The sequence below is a fragment of the Rissa tridactyla genome, chromosome 11 (genome assembly GCF_028500815.1).
Source record: "Rissa tridactyla isolate bRisTri1 chromosome 11, bRisTri1.patW.cur.20221130, whole genome shotgun sequence".
NCBI lineage: Eukaryota > Metazoa > Chordata > Aves > Charadriiformes > Laridae > Rissa > Rissa tridactyla.
Window position 1 is genome coordinate 7,725,891 of NC_071476.1, and position 24,021 is coordinate 7,749,911.

The 24,021-nt window shown below is 42.3% G+C and overlaps 1 protein-coding gene across 1 annotated transcript; it reads left to right on the forward strand.

The window, feature by feature from the left end:
• Positions 1-60: 60 nt before the first annotated feature.
• On the forward strand, positions 61-16,580 carry PPP2CA (protein phosphatase 2 catalytic subunit alpha). The gene is made up of 7 exons (XM_054217330.1): positions 61-386; positions 12,527-12,736; positions 13,237-13,410; positions 13,604-13,693; positions 14,163-14,324; positions 14,882-15,000; positions 15,771-16,580. Exons 1-7 carry the CDS (start codon positions 285-287, stop codon positions 15,841-15,843), a joined length of 930 nt encoding a protein of 309 aa, XP_054073305.1. The 5' UTR covers positions 61-284; the 3' UTR covers positions 15,844-16,580.
• The last annotated feature ends 7,441 nt before the right edge of the window (positions 16,581-24,021 follow it).

Consider the following 24,021-nt stretch of genomic DNA (forward strand, 5'->3'; position numbering starts at 1 on the left):
GCACGCGCTGTGTCCCGCCGTGGCGCCCGCCTCCCCCCTTCCCCCGTAGTAGGAGCTGAGGCGGTGACGTCAGGAGCGGCGGCCATTACACGGTCTGGTGCGAGGCAGCGGGCGGCAGAGCTGCAGCCGCGGGGAGCGCCGCGCCGGCCGCCACACTCTCAGTGCTCCGCGCTGCCTCCGCCGCCCTATCTGCCGCCGCTGTTGGGAGCGCGGATCGCAGGGGGCCTCCGGGGTTGTGTGCGGCGGCGGCAGCAGCAGCAGCCGGTGAGGAGGGGGAGAGCGGGATGGAGGAGAAGGTCTTCACCAAGGAGCTCGACCAGTGGGTGGAGCAGCTCAACGAGTGCAAGCAGCTCTCTGAGGGGCAGGTGAAGAGCCTCTGCGAGAAGGTGAGGAGAAGTGGCGGGGGGTCGGGGTTGCTGTGGGAGGCGGCGCCCGGTGAGGGGAGCCCGCGGGGCCGGGGCGGCCGCTCGGCGGGAAGGAGCTGCCAGGCGGGGGAGGCGCCTCTCCGCCGGCGGGACGCGGCGTGGGGCCTCTCGGGAGCGTCGGCTGGGGGTGGCTGGAGCCCGACCCGGCGGCTGGGGTAGCGGGCTGGGGAGCCGGGCGAGCGGCGGCCCCTGTGGTCGCAGCGCCGGGAGCCTGGCTCCGCCTCCCGCCTTTTCATCGCCTCCTAAAATGGCGCCGCGGCCGGGATTCTCGGGAGAGACCCCCGAGCGCCGCCGCCATCCCGGGGGAGGGAGTGGGGGGGGAGACCCTTCGCCGTTCTCGGGCTGCGCTCGGCGCCGTCGCCCATGGGCGGCCTCGGCTGGGCGGGGGGAGCCGTTCCCGTCCGGCCGTCGTGTGCGGAGGGAGGGTCGGGAGTGAATCGAGGCGACATACCGTCACGATACGGTCAAAATTTTAAAGCAGCCCCAAAAGCGTAAGTTATTACAACGCAAATAAAAGCTTTTGGTGGTCAGTTGTAAATTACACGGGGTAAGGAGCTAGAACGTAAGAGCTTTGATTTTTTTTTTTTCATGATATAAATAAGCACAGACGCGTTTATAACTAGTTGAAGGGTAGATTACCTTTGGGGCTTCGGTTTCTCTGCATAGGATTCTGGTTTTCGTGAAATTCACAGAATAGACAATTGAGATTCCTGTACAGCCATTTATTTTTATGGTGACGGATTGAAAACGTTGAGACCTGGATGTTAGAGTGCATTGTTGATTGAGAAAGGTCTTAAAAACAGCCCAGGATAGATTGCCTTTTGAAATTCGAGGAAAAACTTGTTCTAGTAGCATCCAGCTGTATTTTCCAATTACATCCTAATTCTGGATGTAACTTAATAGCCGAGCAGTTTTTTTGGTTACTGAAGGCTTTACGTATTCCTACATCTCTAGACTGAAGGAAGCAATATTTGTGGATTGTTTGAGAACTGGAAAGTAAGGAATATGGGAAGTTACTGATGTACTGGGTTTTAAAGAAGTCTGCATACCTGCCACGAGAAGTAATTAAAATATTTTAAATTTGGCATCGTGCCTTCAAATACTACAGCATGTTGTTTTGGAAGCAAATTGTTTCCAGAGGACTATGAACTTATTAAGGAACTTGCAGTGTTTTTGGCTAGACGGGTTCTTGCTTGAGCCCAAATTTGAGCTGACTAGTATTCTAGCAACTTGAAATTGTTACCATTTGATACAGTTTGTGTATTTTAAATTGTGTTGCAAGCAAGTGGCAATGTCCCTGCCTGGCTATTTTTCACGTCCCTCTCTAATGACAGTGATCCAGCTTCTTCCTTGTATTGTTTTGTTGGAGAGGCGAGTATTCCACTTGTCATCATTTATAGAGTGATACAGGGTCCTGAATACCGCATGAGCAGGTGCGTTTTGTAAGGTTGTATGGTAACTTGCAGGAGCACAAGGAATATACAAAAAAGCATTCAGTTTACTGGGGGTTTTGTATAGGTGAGGAGTCGGCATACCATTAGAAATTCCTTACTGAAGATACTGTAGGTTCCAGTCATCGTTGCGCAAGATGACATTTTCATTTTTTCCCAATGAAGAATGGAAATGAGATGTTTTTCTGGATAAACGTGTAATGATTGTCAGAAATAATGGTAGATAAAAGGAAAGTTGTGTGTCTAACTGTTGTGTTTTGAGATGAGAGACCACAAGAATGTATGAGAGAAATCTACTTGAAAAATACCATTTATCAGTAACCTCCCGTTGCCTCACGTTGGGTGGGAATGAGCCAGCTCCGGACAAAAGGTAGTATTTTTATGGGTAGCGTGATCCTGTGCTTGAGCTGAAATTCCCTATCTCTGACTGGTTTGTGGTCAGCACTTTGCAGAGTACAGCCACATGGCTGTTTATGTTAAGGAGAGGTGATTTGTTGCTGATAACTACAGGTGGATTTACTGGGACTTCCTGCTAAGAGTAGTCAAGTTTCTACGTGGTTGCTGATGCAAGGAATTAGAAGCTGGCCCCCGAAGTCTGAGTTTTCCATCAAAATCATCTCTGCCCCCTTGAGTGGGAAGCCATGTTCGTGAAAGCGTGGTGTTAGTCGAATTCTCTGCCCTCCTGCTGAGGGACAGCATTTGCTTTAATGAGTTTTCATGCTTCCAACACTCAGAAACTTTGCTGAGTTGTGCTGTGTGTTTTGATTGTCTTAAGCAGTTTCATGGATGTAATCAAACCCAAAGGTTATGTTTTTCCATAAATAGCTTAATGTGTTAAGGACAGTGTCAAATATAGCTACTTTTCCACAGGACAGATAAAGACCGTACTAGGTATAAACTGTCATTCTTCACCACATTGAATTGTATCTAGGCCTAGTTAAAATAAACAAATAAATAAAAAACAGTCTTTGTGAGAGCTTTTCTCTCATAACACTATTTGATTGGATGATCTTCCTGACTAGTATTTCTTGATCTGCTGGGACTTCATGTGTGCAGACTGGTGCCTGTCTAATAAGAGTAAGCCTAAGGGCTCTCTGTATTTCAGTATTGATATCTAAAGAACGTAACATGCTGTTTACAAACATGATAATTAAATGTGGCCATTGATGCATCCCAGTTACTTCCTTCGTGCATCTTACATTGTGCCTGGTTACCTGGGTGATAATGGCAGTGGTGGTAACTGGGCAGAAATGTCTTCTAAGTCTAGGAATAATTTGTAACCATGAATAATACATAATACTTTCACTGATGATTTGAAAAAAATATGAACCTCTGAACGGCAGTTAAGTTATTCGAGGCTTAATATATGCTATGTATTTTATATTACATCAATGTGTGACCAATTGTCTGTGCTTTGCTTAAGGATCTCATAAGAGTAAGTTTTGAAGAAGTGGTCAGAATGTACACCATATAGTCACTGTTACGTATCAGCCGTGTTTGTCCTGTTAACACTGAATTGTTTGACTGTTGTGTGTGAACAGAGGAGAAAGGAAATCCTTTATTGCCAGGTGAGGGTTTTTCCACCGACCATTTTGAATGAAAGGATGCTGTGTTGGAGTACTGTTCCATAATTTGTAGGGGTAGAGGGAAGTGGTTTTGTCTCCTTGCTGTTGTGTATAAATGCCCTTTATCACAGGAGGTGGAGGTGTGGTACGTTGCTCAGGAAAGTGGGATGACAGTGTAAAAATGCCCAAAGGAATGGGTTAAATTTGTGGATGGAGTCTCCAGTGCTTATTTCGGAAGGTATCTAGTGTGGATGGAAAGAAAGGTATCAAGAGCCTCTCCTCTGGAAATACTAATCAGTAATTATGTGGGTTTGAACACAGTATCCAGTTTTTAGAAAAAGAAGAGAATTTAGTCATACATGCCGTGTAGAGTGTTCAAGGTTCTCTTCCGGTATACTTGAATACTAGTAAAATACGTCTGAATAAAAAGTGCTGCGATCCAGAATTTTTTATTCTAAGTGAAGGGCTGATAGTGGTAAAGGCATTCAAGAAACCTTAAGTTGAGCCTTGCATCCTGCAGCTTTTGGTCTGTAACAATGATCTTGGTTACATTAGCTTTTTGATTTGTCACCAGTGCTGATTTTCATAGTACAAATATGTTTCTGGGCCATACTGTTCTCTGGTATATACCTCGATAATGGTGTATTTTTCTAATTTTTTTTCCCTTTGCAGAGCTTCCACCTTTGTTTAACATCAGATCTTCCAAGTTAGATTTTTCTGAGACTGATTGCAGATGAGAACTAACCAAACACGCGTGTACCCGCTGCAGCTGTGTGAGCTGCTTGGACTCGTTCAGCTTATGTCAAGTGCCTTAGTTCTGGGAGGGCGGTATGTTGCTGATGAAGATTTCTTTGGGCTCAGCCCCCTCCTCTGCAATCAAAGTTCAGTTCCTCTGATGCATGGGACTGGCAGCTTTTGTGAATTTTACTCCTGGGTTTTAAGCTATTACTGGCCTGAGATGTCTGCCCAGCTTCCTTTTCAGACAGAGGTAGGCACACGGTCCCTTCTGCCTCCCCTTGCTGTTGGGGAGTTGACTTTCTTAGCTGATTATTTTTGCTCAGAAGTGAATGTTTTAAGCTGTCCCCAGGCCTTTTTCAAGGGCCTTTCCATTAGCTAGCTTTTGTGTTTCCATATCTTTACATGTAACAGTCACATTTAACTATTCTTCCAACTAAGATGATTGTAAAAATGAATATTCCTATCTGAACTTGCTGTAAATCAATCGAAAACTGTGCCCCAGTAGAATTCTCAGCCTAGTGAGAGTTCCCTTGCGGTGGGCTGTGTGTTGGACAAGTTCTGTGTCCTTCCACCCCTTCCCCTGGCAGAAGGACGTGGGTCTGGAAGGCACAGCATTTTGGTTCCTCCTTGCTGCTGCATTGGCTTCTGGATTCATGAACAAGGAAACCTTTAAACTCCTGCCAGTGGCAGAAGGGCCCTCTTTAGTGGTTCCAGGGGCTGTGGGAGACCAGGAGATGGTTTAGGACTCATTTGCTGCTGCTTTGTTGAACATACCAGGGGATCAAGCCATTGATGGGTGCGTATAGTTATACCTTCCATCTCTGAAGAATTACAGGTGTATTGTGAAAAGCTTTTTGTGACATTTTAATAACTGTGTTTTAGATTATTCTGGAACACTTTCACAAAAAAAGATCCTTTTATTCCCAGTGTTCTGTGTGGTGGTGGTTTTTTTTTTTTTTAATGGTCGGTAATATAAAATGGAAATTGTCTCTTTACACAAAAGGTATTTGAAGTGTCAGACTTGCCAGTCTTCTCACCTAGTCTTGATTATACTTAAACACTTTGATGTGCATATGAGAATTGTCTTGTATATGCCAGTTCTTGTAGCATCAGCAGCTTTGTAATTTTTTTTTCAATTCTGGGAAATTCTATAAGATTGAGTTGTGCTGTCATGGGTTTTTTTTGTTTGTTTTTTAATCACAACATTAGTTGTGATCAAATGGGAGTGAAAGATATTTTTGTGTTGCTTTAGGTATTTGGGCATAGCTTAAGACAACAGAAGTAAGCACATGTAAGTCAGAGCAAGTTCTACCAATTCAAGGCACAGGACATGGATGAGGCTGTGGATTGATGTCTTCTTCTAAATCTACCCGTGGTGAGGCTGCTGCCTCCTCAGATCTGATGACGGTGCTGCTCTGTGATTGCTCCCTGGCCATTTTCAGTTAGTCATCTGGGTTGCCTTAAACAGTGTAATAACCTGACCTGTCTGGCTGTGTCTGGCAGGAGTTAAGGAGGCCTTGTATGAAAGGCTGTGTGAAAGGAATCAAAGTGATTGAATTTCCGTCCTCGCTTAGGGACCCTTAAACACTACACCTACATTCAGTAACACAGTTGTTACCCTCTGTTCCTTTTCTTTAGGCAGCATGTGAAGCTGGAAAAACAGTCAGCAGTCAGGTCTCCAATATTTCTGCTTGGTATATAAAAAATACCTTCCAATATAGGTGTTACAAGCTTCCTAGTTGGTTTTGAAGTACGTTTCTTCAGTTTGACATGTACCTAGACCAGCCTCCAGAAAGTATCCTGACTGTACCTCACCGTACATCACGGTGCCTACCTGTGGTTGGAGTTGTTTGAGCAAAAGAGTTGAAAACCTTTTGAGTTTATCTGCAAGTCCAGCTTCAGGTATCCGGCACAATTAGTTCGGGAATAGCTTTAGCCTATTTCTTTTTTTAACAACGTGAATGATATGAAATGAATTCAGTTTGTTCCTACAGGTGGGACTGAAGAACATCTCTGTGTAAGTGGTCAGCTTCATGCTGTTGCTGTGTTTCTTGGAACTCCCACATAGAGAGGAAGGCATCTGTATTTCCTGAGCTATTTGGCCTCCTATATTTAAAAAAAAAATAAATTTTTCTAGACTTTTTCTTTTAATGCAAAGGTAGAGTCACTAAGATCTTTTGTATGAAGCAAAATAATGACACTGAGTTCTTTCAGAGGAGCCCCTTCCTATCCTTATTTTCCATCTGGTCTTGTCAGCTACTGATACTTAAATAGCAGTTCCCCTTTCCTTCTCCCACATCTGCCTCTGAGGGAAAGATCACTCCTTTCAGTTACGCTGAGTATGTGAGACTGCTAATGATTTATCCAAATTGAAGTTGAGGAGACTATCAAGGCTGTGAGTGGTGTCAGGCATTGCTTTGTAATACGAGGGGGTAGAGGATTACTTGCCAAAAATTTACTGCCTGCATGCTTTCTTGTAGAGCTTCTGGAATGTGCAGGAGAAAAAGGAAAGTGGTTGTCTCATTTAATCTTACATGCGTTAGGATTGATCTTTTGGTTGGCTAACATCCTCTCTTCAACTGGACTCTCTTCTAACCAAACAGGAATTGCTGAAAGAGGAAGGGAGCAGTTATTGCTGAGTTGTGGAGCAGTGAAGAAGGGCACTTTGCTGTGTGTTGTGAAATACAGAGCTGATTGGATTGTATGCTTTTTTGGTTAATTGCTTGTTCTTGTTCACTGACAAATAGTCATTGATACATAAGCTACTATACTTTCATTGTGTGCATTCTGAATTAAAATAAAGCTTTTGAGTTAATTTGTTAGTTCTATTTGCCCTATCCCAAGAAAATTAAGGGCTATAAACGTGTAGCTGGAGCTGTGACTCTTTGACCAGGCGTGTCTTGTTTTGCTTTGCTGAGTTCTAAACCCTTCAGTCTTGCTGGTAGTGAAAGAGGTTAGAAACAGGTCTAGGCGCTAGTCATAGAGCCAAAGAGAAAGCAAATTGGTTATCTTTTGTTTCAGTCCTGGGAAAAGAGTATTTTGCTGCTGTTGCTGCTTCTGTGTGGATGGAAATTGTCTTTTTACTTTGGAATACTAAATAGTTAAATGTCAATGGGGAGCTTTGTGTTTTAATTTTATTCCTGCTTATACATTCATATGGCACTCCTCAATGGATTCTGAAGTTTAGTATAAATTGGTTTCCCATTTGTATCATATGTAATCTGACTGCTGTCCTACCTTCTTCACAGAAGGGTGATATTGGAGACCTCTTTTCTCTAAGTTTTGTTTAAAATGTCAGACAGTGAATGAAATTACCTTTTTCTCTAAAAATGCTGAGCCCATCTGAATATGCTCTCTTTCTTCTGCAAGTAAGGTGTGGGGGAAGACCTTTAAATTGAAGGAAACAAATGCATTGACTCTGCAGAAGACTTGCTGACTGTAAAGGATGACTTTGCTTGCAACTGGAATCTCTTCCAGGCCACGATGTTTGGCCAGCTAAAACCAGTATTCATCCCAATTAGCTGATCATTGTGCCTTTAGTCACATCCTGTGCATCTTGACGACAGGAAATTATGGGTGTGGTTGAAGTCTTCGATCTCATCAAAATATCTTTATGGTAACTACAAATACCTGTTGTTTTTTTTTCTCTTGGTTACAGTGGATGCTTCTCAACACACAATTTACTAGACAACATGGTGGGCTGCAGGTGTGAATTCTGGTCTGCCAAGAATGACACGTTACCATCTGCAACCATGACTTTGGAGCTGTGTTGTCTAATTAAAATAATGGTTGTATTTCCTTTACTGAGTTAGTGGTAATCTTTTGATAAGTGCTTTATAGCACTGGTTTGCTGCTATGCAGCAGTTTCAAGAATTGTTCTAAATTCTACACAGGCAGAGTAATGTTTACTGCATTTTTTTTTTTATGACGTGCCCCAGAGTTTGTCAGGGTAGATACTTGGTTTGAGCTGTCAGACCTCCTGCTAGAATGCAGGGATCTGAGAAGGGGTAGGAGTAATTGAGAAAGAACTGGTATGTTCTGGAAAGAAAAAGGAGTTTGGGTACAGATGAATTCAGAGGATTTTTCAGAAATGTGCTGTTTGAAATGAATTCTGTGACGCAAGGTTCATGATATACTCCGCTCATGAGGGAAACTCACTTGTCTGCTGTGTAGAGTAGAGAGAGAGAGGGAGTGGGTGGATTATAGCCTTTATGGCACTTGACTCTGAGCCTTAATCTGTGGCATTTAGGATAAAAAATATACGCAGCGAAGAGGGGAAGTAGATACCTTTGCAGACGTACAACCCCTGCATCTTATTAAATTAAATTGTGAAGATCTGAAAATCAAACGGTAGTAGCTTTAATGGTCATACAGCGTTTTTTAAATTCTTATCCCTGACTGTTCATTATAAAATGCAGAGTTTACACTTGGATCTTGTATTGTCTTAAAACAATCAAGCTAATCTTTGTATTTTAAGAACAGTATTTTGCATAGAAGTGCTTTGTAAACAAAGGCAACAAGACAGTGCTTTACTGTTCATCTGGCCGTTTCGAAGATGTGCAGCAGTCCAGGAAGGTTTTAATTCTAAAATACTAGGCTGTATTTTTATGCAGTCCTACTTGCTTTACAATAAAGTGAAAATTTGATGTTTTCTTGTGTGTTTAAACCAATGTTGGTTTTATTCTTGTTGTCTTTTGGGTGTTTTGGGATTGTACGAGTTCTCTTTCTAGCGAAATGTCTGAATAAGCCAATATTTCAGATATCAAGTAGGAACAAATTCCAGTCACTATGACTAAGCTGAAGTGTATTTGATATGTGCTTAGTGTTTGAACTTTGAGATTGCTCTAAGTAAAATACGTGACTTTCCATCTCAGCAGTTGTTGCTTATGACAGCGTTTTACTTAATTCTTTTTGTGCAACTATGTCTTATAGCTACATATTTTTCCTGCATTAGACTTCATTGGTGCTTGGCTGTAAAATTAGCATTTATCAATTTGAAGTAATGGGTTCTTTTCAGTCTTCATCTGTATCGGTTTGCACTTGAATTTGAAATTTGAGGTGAAAAAATAGTTAAACTGATTTGGAGGTAGGGCCTGTAACTGTAATGTTGACTGTTGACACCAAGTTTTTGCTTAAGTTTATTCATTTTTTTTTTTTAAATTGTAGAATAACATCACAAGATAAACTTTCAGTGGTGTGGGGTACTTAGGAGGATTGAAGACGTACAGAAGTTCAGGGCTGTCTTAAGAATTGTTAAGAACTGAAAAAAGGCTGAGAAATAAAAGCACTAATAAGTGTTAAAGAGAAATCTGTTTCAGAATTGCATAACTTTGTCCTAGTGATAGGCAATGCAACCTGGATGTTTCAAAATGTTGATGTCAAAATACTGCAAAGGTATTGCACTATTATCCTTCTTGGCAATAGTCTCTGGGTTTTTGAAGTACAAGGAATCAGGTGTGTGTCTCTTCCCTAGTTCTCCCTCATCAGGTGGTTTGACCAGGGAGTATCTGGTACTGAAGGCTGCTGAAATGCTCTGCAGCTTCCTCTCAGTGAGGAGGTGTGGGAGAGCTGCTGGTGGGAAGTCCAGTTTGCAGGGGGAAGGATGGACTGGGAGGGATCTTGGGGGATGTGGCTGAAAAGTAGCATCGTCGTGGGGCTCGGAGAAAGGATCGATAAAGAGGGAGTGGAACTAGATGAGGTTTTACAGGGCACTCTGTGGTCCACTACAAAGTCAGGGTCACAGATACTTCAGTAGTATTAGTGATAGCTTACCTTGGTGAAACTTGAATTGTGAAATTGTAATATTACATGTACTGTTGTATTACTAGTTTGTGGTTTTGTTATGTTACGGTATATTAAAACAATTTTTGCTTTACGCTTTTATAGGAATTAATTTAATGTGGAAATTTGGGGTACAGTTGACGGACCACTTGTTGATGGCTTGTTTTCAGGGTGTTATTTTTCTCCACTTTCAGTTCTTCTGAAGCTCTTTTGTAGAGGCAAGTATACTGCGTAAGCGCTTCAGTGGAGGCCACTGTTAAATGCTGTGGGACATGATAAGACTGTAAATGGATTAAGCAGTTCATAACTCAGTATTTCATGAAACTTGTTTCAGAACATGAAAATACTGAAATCCCTGCACCAGCATTCCTCCATTGCAGGATTTAAATAGAGATTGCTGTTTTGCAAGTTGACCTGGAACAGTCTTTTTTCATCAGAGTAGCTGTCTGACTTACCTACGTGTTTGGTCATATGCATATCTGAGTGATTTAATATTTCAAAAACTGGGGAAGCAACAACTCTGTTGCTGAGAACTATGCCATTTCAATCTCGGTCAGCATAAACGTTGCATACCTTTGATGAAAAATGAATGCTGCGTTCTTTCTGCAATGCTTCTAGCGTGTTAAGAAAATTTGGCGGTAGAAAGCATTCTAATTAGAGTAGGTTTTTTTTTTATACTGAAGCACTATAAGTATCTGTAACGTTCTCTGTCAAAAGAAGAATTAAGGTGGCTAATGCTTCTCAGTGTAATAGTGTATTAGAAGAGGCTAAGACTGTTAAAATACCTTCAAAACATCCGGTGAGTGTCACTGCATTAAAATGAACTTAAGTCAGGCTATCTTAAAATAAATCTACACTTTTAGCATATACCACAAGCCAGCAATGACCTATCTTTAGTACTAGGCACGGCATGAGTGGAAACTGTCACATGAGGTTGACTTTTGATGTAAATATGCCTGCAGAGTGATTTAACTCTGCTCGTGCTGTAATATCTAAAGCTCTGTGTTGTGCAGGGTGCTTAACTGTGATTGCATTTTTGCATTTCTTTCTGGTGTTGAATAAAATCTTGAATTTCACAAACGTCCGTCATTGAACTATGTGTTGCTGGCACTTTTCTTGTTTGAAGTGGTGAGCCTGGACAATGTGCAGGAACAGTGAGACCACTTTTGGGGGTGTCAGTCACTGTCCACCTAATGGTTCCATGAGTAGAGTGGAAACTTGGACGCAGCAGCATGTTTCTTAATAGCTTGGCTCATGTTAATAACCAGTATTTAGTATACTGTTTAGATTATAACTTCAAATGTTTCTTTCCTAACCTTTAAAAATCTAATGCTCTTTGTATTATGATTAATTTTTCCTAGTGTCTCAAAATACTTCTTTGTTAGCAGACCCCCGCGCACCCCCACCCATGAGTGCACTGCTTTAGTTGTCAGGTTAGGGTTGAGAAAGTTAAGAAAAGTGGTGTTGCTCTTCCATCTCTTATGCTGGTGTAAGCTTCAGAATATTTTGGATTCAGTGTGGCCCGTCCATAGGTGGGATTTGGTGCTGTTTCTGCAAGTCTTGGGTTTATAATACAGAATATAGTTTTTATCTGTTCTCTTGTTGTTCTGGTAAGGAGGTAAAAGAGAGATCCTTTTTGAATAGGAACATTGGCAGTTGAAAGGCGTGGAAATCTTTGTAGATGGTAACTTGTAAACTTGTTACTATTTATATTTCTAATACCCTCTTGATTTAGAAAATTATTGTGGCATGTGTTTAGTGACTGTTCTGAGAACAAAATGTAACAACTGGCAATATGATGGTACCGATTAAGGAATTCCTGCGTTATTTCTACATTATCTTTCTGATGGATGCTATATTTAGCTTGTACTTCTTAATACAAATTGCCTTTGTCTGCAACTTTTATGTACACAATTTTGTGGGAAAAATGGTGATGACAAAGATGTTTCCCTACTTTGGTTTATAAAGACACAACCCAGTGTTATTGCTTAAACACAAAACTTGTTCAGGAAGCTTGTGCAGGTAATCACCTGCTCTACAATTGCTGATACCACTGGGTGTTAGTTACGTTCCCACTTCTGCTTCTTGTAGGAGTCTCTGCTTTTGTGTTCAAAGCTGTAGGTATAGGTGGGTGGCAAACAGTCTTCGGAAGCAAGACGTTGGAAGTATAGAGCTCCCTGGGAGCTTTTGCTAGTTTTAGATTTATTTTTTCCAAATACTTAAAAACTTCTTCGGTTCCAGCAGTGATGATCATTGTTTTATGATTCGTGAAACCATTTTTACAGAAAATGTGAAGTTTTTCTTATTCTGGAAATTATTTCTGAAATAGTCTCCTCAAAGAGGGAAAAAGACCACCAAACCAAATTTCTGTTATGAATACAGGGTTGCATAAAGTGAAATCTTATTTTAAGCAAAGATAAACTCTTATCTCAGGTGCTTCAGACAAGGAAGGGACAAGAGCTCATAAAAAGAGTGGGTAAAAGAGAACTGGAAGTGGTAGTGCATGCTTTGACTAAAATGACTGTTTGTAGACAAACTCACAATTTATGTGGTTTTTGTTTTATAGGCTAAAGAAATTTTGACGAAAGAATCTAATGTACAAGAAGTGCGATGTCCAGTCACAGTCTGTGGAGATGTCCATGGACAATTTCACGACCTCATGGAACTTTTCAGAATTGGAGGCAAATCACCAGACACAAACTATTTGTTTATGGGGGACTATGTTGACAGAGGCTATTATTCAGTCGAAACAGTCACATTGCTTGTAGCTCTTAAGGTAACTTTCCTTCTCAGCTGTACAGTTCTGTATAAAACATAATAACTATCCTGACTACACTTAAATCTATTATGATTTGCAGTGCATTGGAATTATAGGTACAAAACCTGAAGTGTTGACTGTCTTTAGTTTTCTAAGATACTTCTGAAAAAAAAAAAAAATCAACGTTCAGGTGCCAGCATTTTCTAAAAGGAGTGCTGTGTTTATTTTTAGTTGCCTAAGTAGCAATCTTTCAGAATTTGCTTGGAGAGATCAGCTTAATGCACAGGTGTAGTGAATTCCACTAGTAACAATGAATAAAATTAATCTCAAAAGTATTTGGCAGCTGAAGATTTGAATGAATTACCCCTTCTTTTCCCAAAGGTTATAATTGAATCTTCATCTTAAAAAGGGTTTGTTTTTTATTGCTTTATTAACATATGATGGGGGGCTAGGGGTGCAAATTCTCTTTGGGCAGACATATATATTTTGATGCCTCTAAATTAAACTGTTATGTTTAGGTCCGTTACCGTGAACGTATCACAATTCTTCGAGGGAACCACGAAAGCAGGCAAATCACACAAGTATATGGTTTCTATGATGAATGTTTAAGAAAATACGGAAATGCAAATGTTTGGAAATACTTTACAGACCTTTTTGATTACCTGCCTCTAACTGCCTTGGTGGATGGCCAGGTATGTTGAAATTTGACGAAGTTAAATGTTATTGGTTGTAAAGGGAGCTATTAGCGCTGTATTGTATCAGCTCTTAGTTTTAAAGGAATCTCTTGCAGATTTTCTCCTAATAATTTACACTAAACAGTTATAATTGCACTGATATAATTAATGTAAATGAATGAGATAAACTTCATTTATATAACTCTTGCAGATTTTCTGTCTACACGGTGGCCTCTCCCCATCGATAGATACACTGGATCACATTAGAGCACTTGATCGTTTGCAGGAGGTTCCCCATGAGGTACTGAAAAATAATTTCCTAAACTTGTGGGATTTGTGATTCAGCATATGTTGGGTATTCAAATACACAGGCCAAAAAGTGAAATTTGAAAAAACTTAGCAATATGAAAGTGCCTGTCTTCCTGTTCTAGTTTTTGAAGGAGAAGTAAGAGGCATGTTCTTTGCCTAAAGAAGGAAACATATTTTAGCATGCTTAGAATCTCAACAGGTACCACTTAATGATCTCGGAGGTGAGAGCTACTTCTGTGAAAATTCTTCATTCAGATTAACTTCTTGATAGTATTTCAAGTGTTAACTGCGCTAGCTATTGTACTCGATAGTCATATTTTAAAGTGCGAAAGAGATGATGCAACAAGTTGTGCAGACATGGTGTGTATGTGTAGGGTTTTTCTGGGACTGTTTTGTTTTTGTTGTGTTTCCCGCCCCCCCCCCCCCCTCCATTTCTGAAACATCTTCTACACCTCTTACAGGGTCCAATGTGTGACTTGCTATGGTCAGATCCAGATGATCGTGGTGGCTGGGGAATTTCTCCTCGAGGTGCAGGTTATACATTTGGACAGGATATTTCAGAAACCTTTAACCATGCTAATGGCCTTACGTTGGTTTCAAGAGCTCATCAGTTGGTAATGGAGGTGAGCAGAGTAGCCTGGGTGTTTAAACTCCTGATTGTGTACTTGGTGCGTTAATACTGTACTCTGCGTCAGAAGTGTGTATATGCTGCTGTGACAAATGATGACCCAGCTGAGAGTCTTCCAGAAACTCTGTTTTGACATGTGCTACTAAAGGAGTTCCTCAACTTGACAGTGGAGTAACCTTTATTTTGGCCTTTTTTCTGAAAATTTACAGTAGCATCCTAAAACAGACTTTAGTAGTAGATGTGGTTTTGCGTTTCTGTGTAAATAAAAAGGTTCTTAAACATAAATGCTGAGTCCCTTGCAAAGAAAATACTCTTTTAAAATTTGTTTAGCTCACGCTTACTACTAAGAAGCAACATAAGAAGGCCAAAATTCCTTTTTACCTGTTTTGTCTCAAGAAGACAAATAAAGATACAGCCTTAATATTATTGAAAATGATGCTACAAATGCCACCTAGGGTTTTGTGTGTTAAAAATTCAGTTTAGTAGTCAGATGGTGATATGGGGTACAATGAATGAACCTGCCTGTCATAACTAATATTTTTTTCTCTCCAGGGGTACAACTGGTGCCATGATCGGAATGTAGTAACAATTTTCAGTGCTCCAAACTATTGTTACCGTTGTGGCAACCAGGCTGCAATTATGGAACTTGATGATACTCTAAAATACTCCTTGTAAGTATGTTTACAAATAAGATTTATATTGCCCATGACTTTAAGACAGTTGTTGTAGCAACATACCAATTAGTTACTATGTTAAGGTGCCTTTTTTCTCTTACATGCTTTTGGGAGGTGAAGTGATTGTGGAATTGTTGGGTTAGCTGCATCTTGAGGCTTAGAGTCACATATCTGGAACTGTTGTTGCTGACATCTGTTTTCTGTCAAAGTGAGAGTCCTCAGTTTTGTTTTATAGAACGAGTTTAATGAAATACTATAGAGGTGTGTGATTTGAGAGTAGGAGTACTCTGTCACGTCTGAGGTAATGCTCTCTTATCTAGGGCAAGAGACTTGTAGAATCTTGGAATTCTTCAGATGTTAGGGTGTCGGCTTTTTTAAGTGAGGTTTCTAGTTAACTACATCAACAGCAACTTCTTCAGTAAACGAGGCAAAAGCATTGTGTAAACTGCCCCCTTTGACAATTACTGGAGACTTGAACTTTCTGGTTGTGTACTAATGTTTGACCAATTTGAGTCTTAAAGCTAAGATTTATTTCTCTCCAGTCCATAATAGTAACCATAAGAGCAGTTTAAAATATGCGGAATATAAATACCTACGAATAGAAGGAGTGGAAGAAGTTGAACACTTGTTCTAGAGGACTTCAAATGGTTGAAAAAACTTGAGAAGGCTTACCTGGGTTAAGACCGCTGCTACTGTTAATTCACATACAAAACATACCTGAAAGTAACCTGAACTCTTGTGGTTTCATTAATATCTGTGCTTTTCAGTTTGCAGTTCGATCCAGCACCACGTAGAGGTGAACCGCATGTTACTCGTCGCACCCCAGACTACTTCCTGTAAAGAGATTTTAGACCTGTACAGTATTGCCATGAACCATATGTTGACCTAAAGAAAATGGGAAGAGCAACAGTAACTCCAAAGTGTCAGAAAATATTTAACATTCAAACTTGTTTTCACATGGACCAAAAGACGTGCCATATTCAAATACAAAGCCTCTTGTCGTCAACAACTGTGACCACTTTAGAATGAACCAGTTCATTGCATGCTGAAGCAACATTGTTGGGTCAAGAAACCAGTTTCTGGCATAGCGCTATTTGTAGTTACTTTTGCTTTCTCTGAGAGACTGCAAATAATAAGATGTAGACATTAACACCTCGTGAATACATTTAACTTTCCATTTAGCTATAGCTTTATTCAGCATGACTGTAGATAAGGGTAGCAGCAAACAATCATTGAAGCTTAAAGAACATTTTTAAAATAAGTACCAAGGCCTCATTTGTTCTGAAACTGTTTGTTTTATTTTCAGGGAATACTGTTTAATTTAATTGTATTGATTTTTTTTTTTGTCTGCACTCAGTTCCCTCTTCCACTCTTTGCCCTACCATATTGTCCCTTGTAATTGTCCAAGGATAGTGAATTACTTTGAACAGAACTGTTTTTTTCTGTAAAACAATGTTACTGCAGGACAGAGCTGCAGTGTTTTTCATAATAAACTTGTGAACTAAGTATGGAAAAATGTCAAATCCTAATTGCATCTCAGGTCAACTGTGGTTTAATAAACTTACCATGTAGCTGGATGGGTTTGATAAACTTGCATAGACATTTCCACCTTAAATAACTAAAACTGAGGTGATTGGAGTGTGCTGGAAAAGTCTGACCTTTTGAATTGTGTCCCAGGGAGGTGCCTGTTTGTTGATGTCACGCAGCTGAAACAGAGCTCACTTATTACTGACGTGTTGTGCTCTTTCCCTCTTGGTGCTCTACTGAAAGAGTCAAAAAAGGAAGAATATAGGATAACTTAATGGATTGAGCCTGGCTTTTTCAAGGGTAAATTTTAAGTCTGAGTTGCGGAAAATGTAGGTGCTAATACTTCAAATCATTTTCTGAAAAACTAAGAATAAAACCGGTTTTCTAAATATTAAAGGAAATAACTTGAAATTTAGTACTACGTGTATTGCCCAAGCGTCCATTCTGAAAAACAGTGGTATGTGTTTTATGCTAACTTCCGTTAAAATATTTCCTTTCTACTAATTTGTTTCAGAAATTCAGATTTTATGCCTTCTGAAGGCTTGTGCTTGAAACTTATTTGGTTTATCTTAAAAAGATGTACCTGGCTGTTGTTTTAATAGAGGACTCTTAATATTCATATTGTTTAAGAGACTTTAAATTCCTTAGGCACAATGTAGATTTTACAAGAACATTAAGGATTATTATTATTTTTTTTACACTGCTTGCTTCTAAGGGAAAGTACAGAAATTTTGCAAGTGTCCCAACTTACCTGGAGGCCTGGTCCTAGACACACTTTTTGGGGCTTTCTTCCTTTTCTGCTGAAGGGATGCTAAATTCTCGTACCTTACCAAGAAGGTGCTGCGTTTCCCTGAGCATTACTTCATCCCTTTTCTGAAAGGTGTTGCTTTTTTTTTTCTTCAGCAAAAATTCAGATGCGTCCTGTAGGTTGGGTTCCAAATGGTTTCTGGAGAGGTCTCAGTCTCCTGCAGTTTGATCTCCTATAGGAAGAAGTGCGTGCTAAAAATAAGCGCATCTGAAATGTCTTTATTTAGCATATCGGGAACTTTTGCTTTGATCACTATTAAAAAAACCCCACTCTTTGCTGTAGAGAGTACTTCACTTTTAATTCCTTTCGCTTGCCATTCTCTGCAAATGTTTTTGCAGATAGAACTTTGTGCCTTAATTGACACCATTCCTTCAAGGGTAATGACTTTGCCCTATTTTCTGTTTTCCCTGGTACTTTAATTGGCGTGACTCATCCCCTGCTCTGGGGGAGAACAGTCAGTTCATTTGTTCAGTTTCTGCACACACACGCAAGCAGTTGTTAGTAAAGTCAAGGGAAAAATGTTAAAAGTCACTCCAGTTTTTGCAGTTTTCCCCCGTAATTGCACTGGGACTGGCCTTTTGAAGAATTCATTGAGAATATCACGTTGCGAACAAAAAAATGTAAAATCTGATGGAGATTGGCCACCAGCAGTGGTAACTGCCTAAAAGCATGTTGGGAAGATTCAAGAGAAGGAAAACTTCAAATAGAAATAACTGCTGTCTGATTTATTTATTGGTAACTGATTGATTAAAGCTCACCTGAGCAAAAGCTGGCTGCAGAGAAATGAGCGTAATTAGGGTTTGTGCTTGTTTTGGAGACCAGTCTTGATGTTTCCTTCTTCACTACACAGACTGGTGAATTCTGTGAAATAGCTGGAAATCCCATATTGTGGTAGTTCGGTATTTTTTAAAGCAGGATATTTAAACCCAGTGTTCAGTGAGGAGGGCTGACATTGAGGTTTGACTTGTCAGAAGGCAGCTGTCAATGAAACAGCACTTTTCTATGAACTACTCTAAGAACTTCCCCTTTTTTTCTTCTGTTTCTCAGAAATTGGATAGTCAGTAGAATTCTGTTGTTGGACAGATGGGGGAGAGTTTTGAGCTCTCCATAATGCATTTTACTTAAGTCACGTTTAGTGATGTCCTGTCACTTGGCCATTTATCTGAATTCGTGTACACGAAGTAAGCACCCTTGGTTTGCGGAGGCTCATCCTTCTGAACTAAAAAGGCATTAAGTCAAAAACAAGAGACAAAAATCCTACTCCTACCCAGGAAAATTCAGTAACTTTGTTTTTGAAAGGCAAATGAAAACTTTTGATTTGCCAGGTGATCCCCGGTGGCGGAGCTGCCCCAGTGTCTCTCTTCAGCAGGGCTCCGTTGGTGACCGTTGGGTGCTGCCTGTCTAAATGGATGTTTTCTCCGAGGTAGAGCAGCCCCTGTGTTTATCGGCTCGTTTCCAGCTGACGACATTTGGGTACAGGTTCAGTATCCCGGCCCTGAACGTTTGGGCAGCATCACCTATTTCAGATCATCTGGCAATACCCTGGGAAGACACTTGGCGCACGGGCAAGCGCAGACAGAGCTTGTTACCTGGATGGTAACAGAATAAATTCCGCCTTGGGAAAGAGGTGGTGGGAGTACATGTTGCTGATGAAAGCGTTGGCGCTTCATCTGCCTGTATTTCAGTCTGATTAGTATCAAAAGTCCAGCTGGAAATGTTAGCAGAGAAAAGATTTCTGAGAGTTAGTGATTCCTGCCTATTCATGCTTCCATGTTCAATGTGAGGAATTTTTTTTTTCTTTTTTATTATAGTAAACACTGAACGTCATTTTCATAAAGTAATTGTGCGTTAAGAGCCTTGGAGAAAGTCTTTGCTCAGGCCATTTAGAAATTCAGCCTGAATTGTAAAGGCAAAGGATTTCCTCGTCTACGATACAAACCCACAACTCTTACGCAAGTGCTAGGTTTATTTTGGGCCTTTTTTCATAGTTCGATAAACACATTCCTCTATTTTTTCCCCCCTCATCCCTTCATTTCCTCAGTAACAGGAGCGCAGCTCCTGCTGTGGGAGGAGCGGTGCCCTAAGGAGTAGGAGGGGGCTGAAGGATAAATGCACTTGTTCATTCTGGAAAAAATGGTCTGTAAGAAGAGACAAATGTCATCAAATCACAGTTTTGAATTTCAAATTAAATGCTGCTCCAAATTCAATTAATTGAAGGTGTGGCTCCGTTTTCACCGCTTCCCTACGCACCTGTCACTCGCTGTTTATCACACTCTTTAATTGCTGCTGGTTTTGTCTGTATGCCGAGTGCTGGTTTAGGGGTTTTTGCATAGGTTAAAGCAAAGTTTTACACAAGAGAAATGGCTTTTTAGTATTCTGTATGTTTTGTAGCCATATGGATGGTTTACATGAGCTTAGATTTTGGACCAAAGTGTTTGCAAGCAGTGGTTTTTGAAGTCCTGGGGAATGCGTAGGGTGCCTTCTGCGTGCTCCAGCCGTCATTACACGGAGTATCAGTTCTCTGCAAGTTCCAGGAGAAGGCTGGAAACAGGCAAAATGTTAAGTAAAAATTACCCTGGACTGTTTAGAAATCTTGCAGTACCCTTGAATACACTAAAAAAACCCTGCAGAGTTCATGAGTCAGCCTGCTGTGGTTTTAAAAAAAAAAGTTATTTCGGTGCTCTAATTTGTTTGGCTGTGCTGCTTCTGGATGAGAATAAAGGCAAGCTGCTCTCTTGAGCAAGGGACTGGAGTTATTTGGCATGGCTACAGGAAAAAAAAGGCTGAAACAGCACTTTTGGTTTTAAATTAAGTAGTGCTGCATGTTTTAGCCTTTTGAAACCTGTGCTGTGGCTTAAAAGCTTTATTCTTTAAGATGTGTTGAACTAGAGCTTCTGATCTCTTAATTACTCTGTGATGAATAGAACTGCTTTGGGATGAAGATAAACTGATTGCTGCTGGTGTATAAGACATTAATAATACTTATATACTATATATATGTATAATTAGCCAGCATGTGGGAAACATATAAAACCAGGTTGGACACAATAGCTTTTCGAATAGCAGGGCACTGAAGCACTGGAAGGCTGCAGAATATCTAGTATTGGAATTTTTCAGGCCTGGGCTAGGAAAAGCCGCACTCGGAGGAGAGGGAGGGCCCTTCCAGCTGACGTTTCTGTGTTTAGAAATGTAAGATCTTAGTGGGTTATGGTACACGAGGCTCGGGACTGGTGGTTGTCCTGTTAGCTCCTCTGTCAAACTGCTGTGAAGCTGTCGAGACTTTGGTGTGGTCAATTAGAAATAAACGGGGGGTGTCTCTGTTCCAGTAGCTTCAGGTCGGTGTCGGTTTGTTTTTGCTGACCTTGCCAAGGGCTGCGTGGTGCCAGCCCAGCCTGTGCCGCCCCGGCACTGGGGATGGAAGAGGAGCAGCGCAATCCGGGGTGAGTATCCCCATGGAAACCTGCAGGCAGGCGCTTCTGATAACACAGTCCTTTTGGCAGATACTTGTATCATTGCGTAGAGTTGTATAAATCAAACTAAACCTTTGCTATTTGGTCGTCTTGACTTCCGTATGCGCCTTCCTCATCAGATTTCCCCCGAACACAACTGGGGTTTTTTTTGCAGGGGTTGAGGTTTTTCCTAATTTTTATTAAATACATAAACCGCCTTCTGGATTATGCATTTAAAAACGAAGTGCTGAACTGCCGAAGAGGAGCATGCTGTTCAAACTGCTAATTGCCTGATCGATTAGGCTGAAAGGCTTTAGCCTGGCTCCCAACTGCCTTTATTTTTCAGGCAGTTTGAAAATAAACACCCGCCACCCCCTGCCTAATCGTAAAACTTTGTGTTAAGACCCCTTCTTTATTGCAGCAGTGAGCACAAGAGTGGCCTGTGCCCGCTGCTCTCTTCTGTCCCCTTGTATTTAATGAAGAAGGGGAGACCCTGGAGGAGCCTTGTCCGACCGAGAGGATCCTATGGTGCTTGTTCCACGCTTGACCCAGTTTGCAGCTTGGCTCCTTTTCTGCCGTCGTGTCTGTCCTCGGGGAAGAGGAACACAATGCGCTGCCGATGTGGGAACCCCTGCCCAGGAAAGCGGGGGCTGCGGCTCCCTGGGATTCTCTTCTCCTCTCCTCCCCCTCTCAGAGAAAGGCAGGTGATGGTTCTGCATTGTGTCTGTTCATGAGTTTATCTTGAGCTTTAGCTCAGACATCTCAAAATGTCACTGGACTGTCCCTTTTTCCCTGCAATCTCTTTTTAAAAATGCTTTGAATTAGCCTGACTTCTGAAACACACTATATTTATTCCCATGGACTTTGAAACCTCAAAGCAGCTGCTTTTTATCATCTGTGGCGTCAGAACCAGCCCAGAATAATCTTCTTTTTGGACTTTGAACAGCTCCAAGGTTGAAGACTCGTTGGCAACCCTTTAAAGCCAACCTGGTTCACTTATTCTCATACTTGGTTATCAAGGATATTCACAATTTTATAATTAGACCCTTAGAGTTGTTCTTAAGACCATTTAAAGCAAGTTTGTTATTTGCCATCCAGAGGGACCTGGAGAGGCTGGAGAAGTGGGCCCATGTGACCAAACTGTATGAGGTTCAACAAGGTCAAGTGCAGGGTCCTGCACCTGGGTCAGGGCAACCCCAAGCTGGGCAGAGAATGGCTGGAGAGCAGCCCTGAGGAGAAGGACTTGGGGGTGTTGGAGGATGAGAAGCTCAACACAAGCCGGCAACATGCGCTGGCAGCCCAGAAACCCCCCACAGCCTGGGCTGCATCCCCAGCAGCGTGGGCAGCAGGGCGAGGGGGGGATTCTGCCCCTCTGCTCCGCTCTGGGGAGACCCCCCTGCAGTGCTGCCGCCAGCTCTGGGGCACCAACAGCAGAAGGACACGGAGCTGTTGGAGCGGGGCCAGAGGAGGCCCCAGAGATGCTGGGAGGGCTGGAGCCCCTCTGCTGTGAGGACAGGCTGAGAGAGCTGGGGGGGTTCAGCCTGGAGAAGAGAAGGCTCCGGGGAGACCTTGGAGCCCCTTCCAGTCCCTTAAGGGGCTCCAGGAAAGCTGGGGAGGGACTCTGGATCAGGGAGGGGAGCCATGGGACGAGGGGGAACAGTTTTAAACTGAAAGAGGGGAGATTAGGAAGAAATTGTTTGCTGTGAGGGTGGTGAGCCCCTGGCCCAGGTTGCCCAGAGAAGCTGTGGCTGCCCCATCCCTGGAGGGGTTCAAGGCCAGGTTGGACGGGGCTTGGAGCAACCTGGTGTGGTGGGAGGTGTCCCTGCCCAGGGCAGAGGGTGGCACTGGATGGCCTTTAAGGTCCCTTCCAACGCAAACCGTTCTACGATTGTTGCTCAGTTCATGGCATCCATACGAACACATCTCCCCGGGGATGCTCCTTGCTGACCGCCCCCCCCGTCCCTCGGAGCGGGCCCCGGCGCCACCGCGTGGCCGCGTCCCGCGTGTCCCCCGTGTGCGGTGGCCGGCGGGGCCGGGGAGCCGTTTGCCTGTCGCCGAGGCTGGGATATGCTCTTTCTCTAATTTGGCAGCCTGAAGAAGCCGGAGGTGGGTGAGTCTTGCCGGGCAGCATCTTCCCCGCCACAGCACCTGCAGGTTCCGCGCTCAGCCCCTCCTGAGCAATCCCAACGGTTTCGAAGGATGCTGGGGCAGAACCGCTACAAAAATCGGTCTGTTTAAGCATGTGGAGGTGGAGCGAGGATGAGGTTAGGATGTAGGTGCTGCAAATACACTTGAGGTAGGTGTGTTTCTATTTTTAATCTTTTTTTTCCCCCTATCTCTAGTCTTCTAAACTAGCTCGAATCCCTGTAGTTATGTAAGGGGAATATGAGCAGTGTTAGGAGAAGAAACAAGCTGATAAATTAAAAAAAACAGTTGGCGTCTGCTTGATAGGATTTGGTTGTTGGGTTTTGTCAGTCCATCAGTGTTAATGGGACTCTCACCGAGCCGGTGGGCTCTGCCACCCTCCCTCCTGTGATGCTGGGGCACAGCTTGGACAAAATTGGCACCTTCCCAAGGATGCTCCTGTAATACAGGTTCAGATGAAGTGGAAATGTGATAATTAGCTCTTCCCAGAGTTGTACCAAGAACAAGAATTTTCCTCCTCTGCTGCCGCGTTGTTGCAAGATTGCTTTAAACAGCAGTGGTACAGGCCTTTGAGCTCAGCAACGTCTTTCTACTATCTATCTCACATGAATAATTCTGATGTTTTCTGGTTTTACCCTGATCCAGCCAGTTCTAAGTTTGTTCTCTTGTTGATGTGGCTGTTTGTTTTTTAAAAAAAGTTCCCCATCTTTTGTATTCCTGAAAAAAAAGGAGGATTTTTTGCAGCGAGTCTCATCCTCCCCTACCCGTAGATGAGGTTCTTGGTTCAGACTGGGTGGTCACACCTCGCTTTCCAGCAAATCCTTCCCAGCTCTCTCTGCTAGAGCTGCTCTGCTCTCCGAGCTCTTGAGTCCAGCCCTGGCCAGGCCTCCATCCCTGCGGTTCGGTGAAGTTTACAGTTGGACTTGATGATCTTAAAGGTCTTTTCCAGCCTAAACGATTCTAAGTTTCCCAACTTGTTGAAGGAGCAAAGCGGAGATCTCGCAAGCCATTAGGCTTTGACAATCCCAAGTCACACTTGTGGTATTGAAAAATAGTGTGTTATCTCCATAGTCTCTAAATCACCACCAG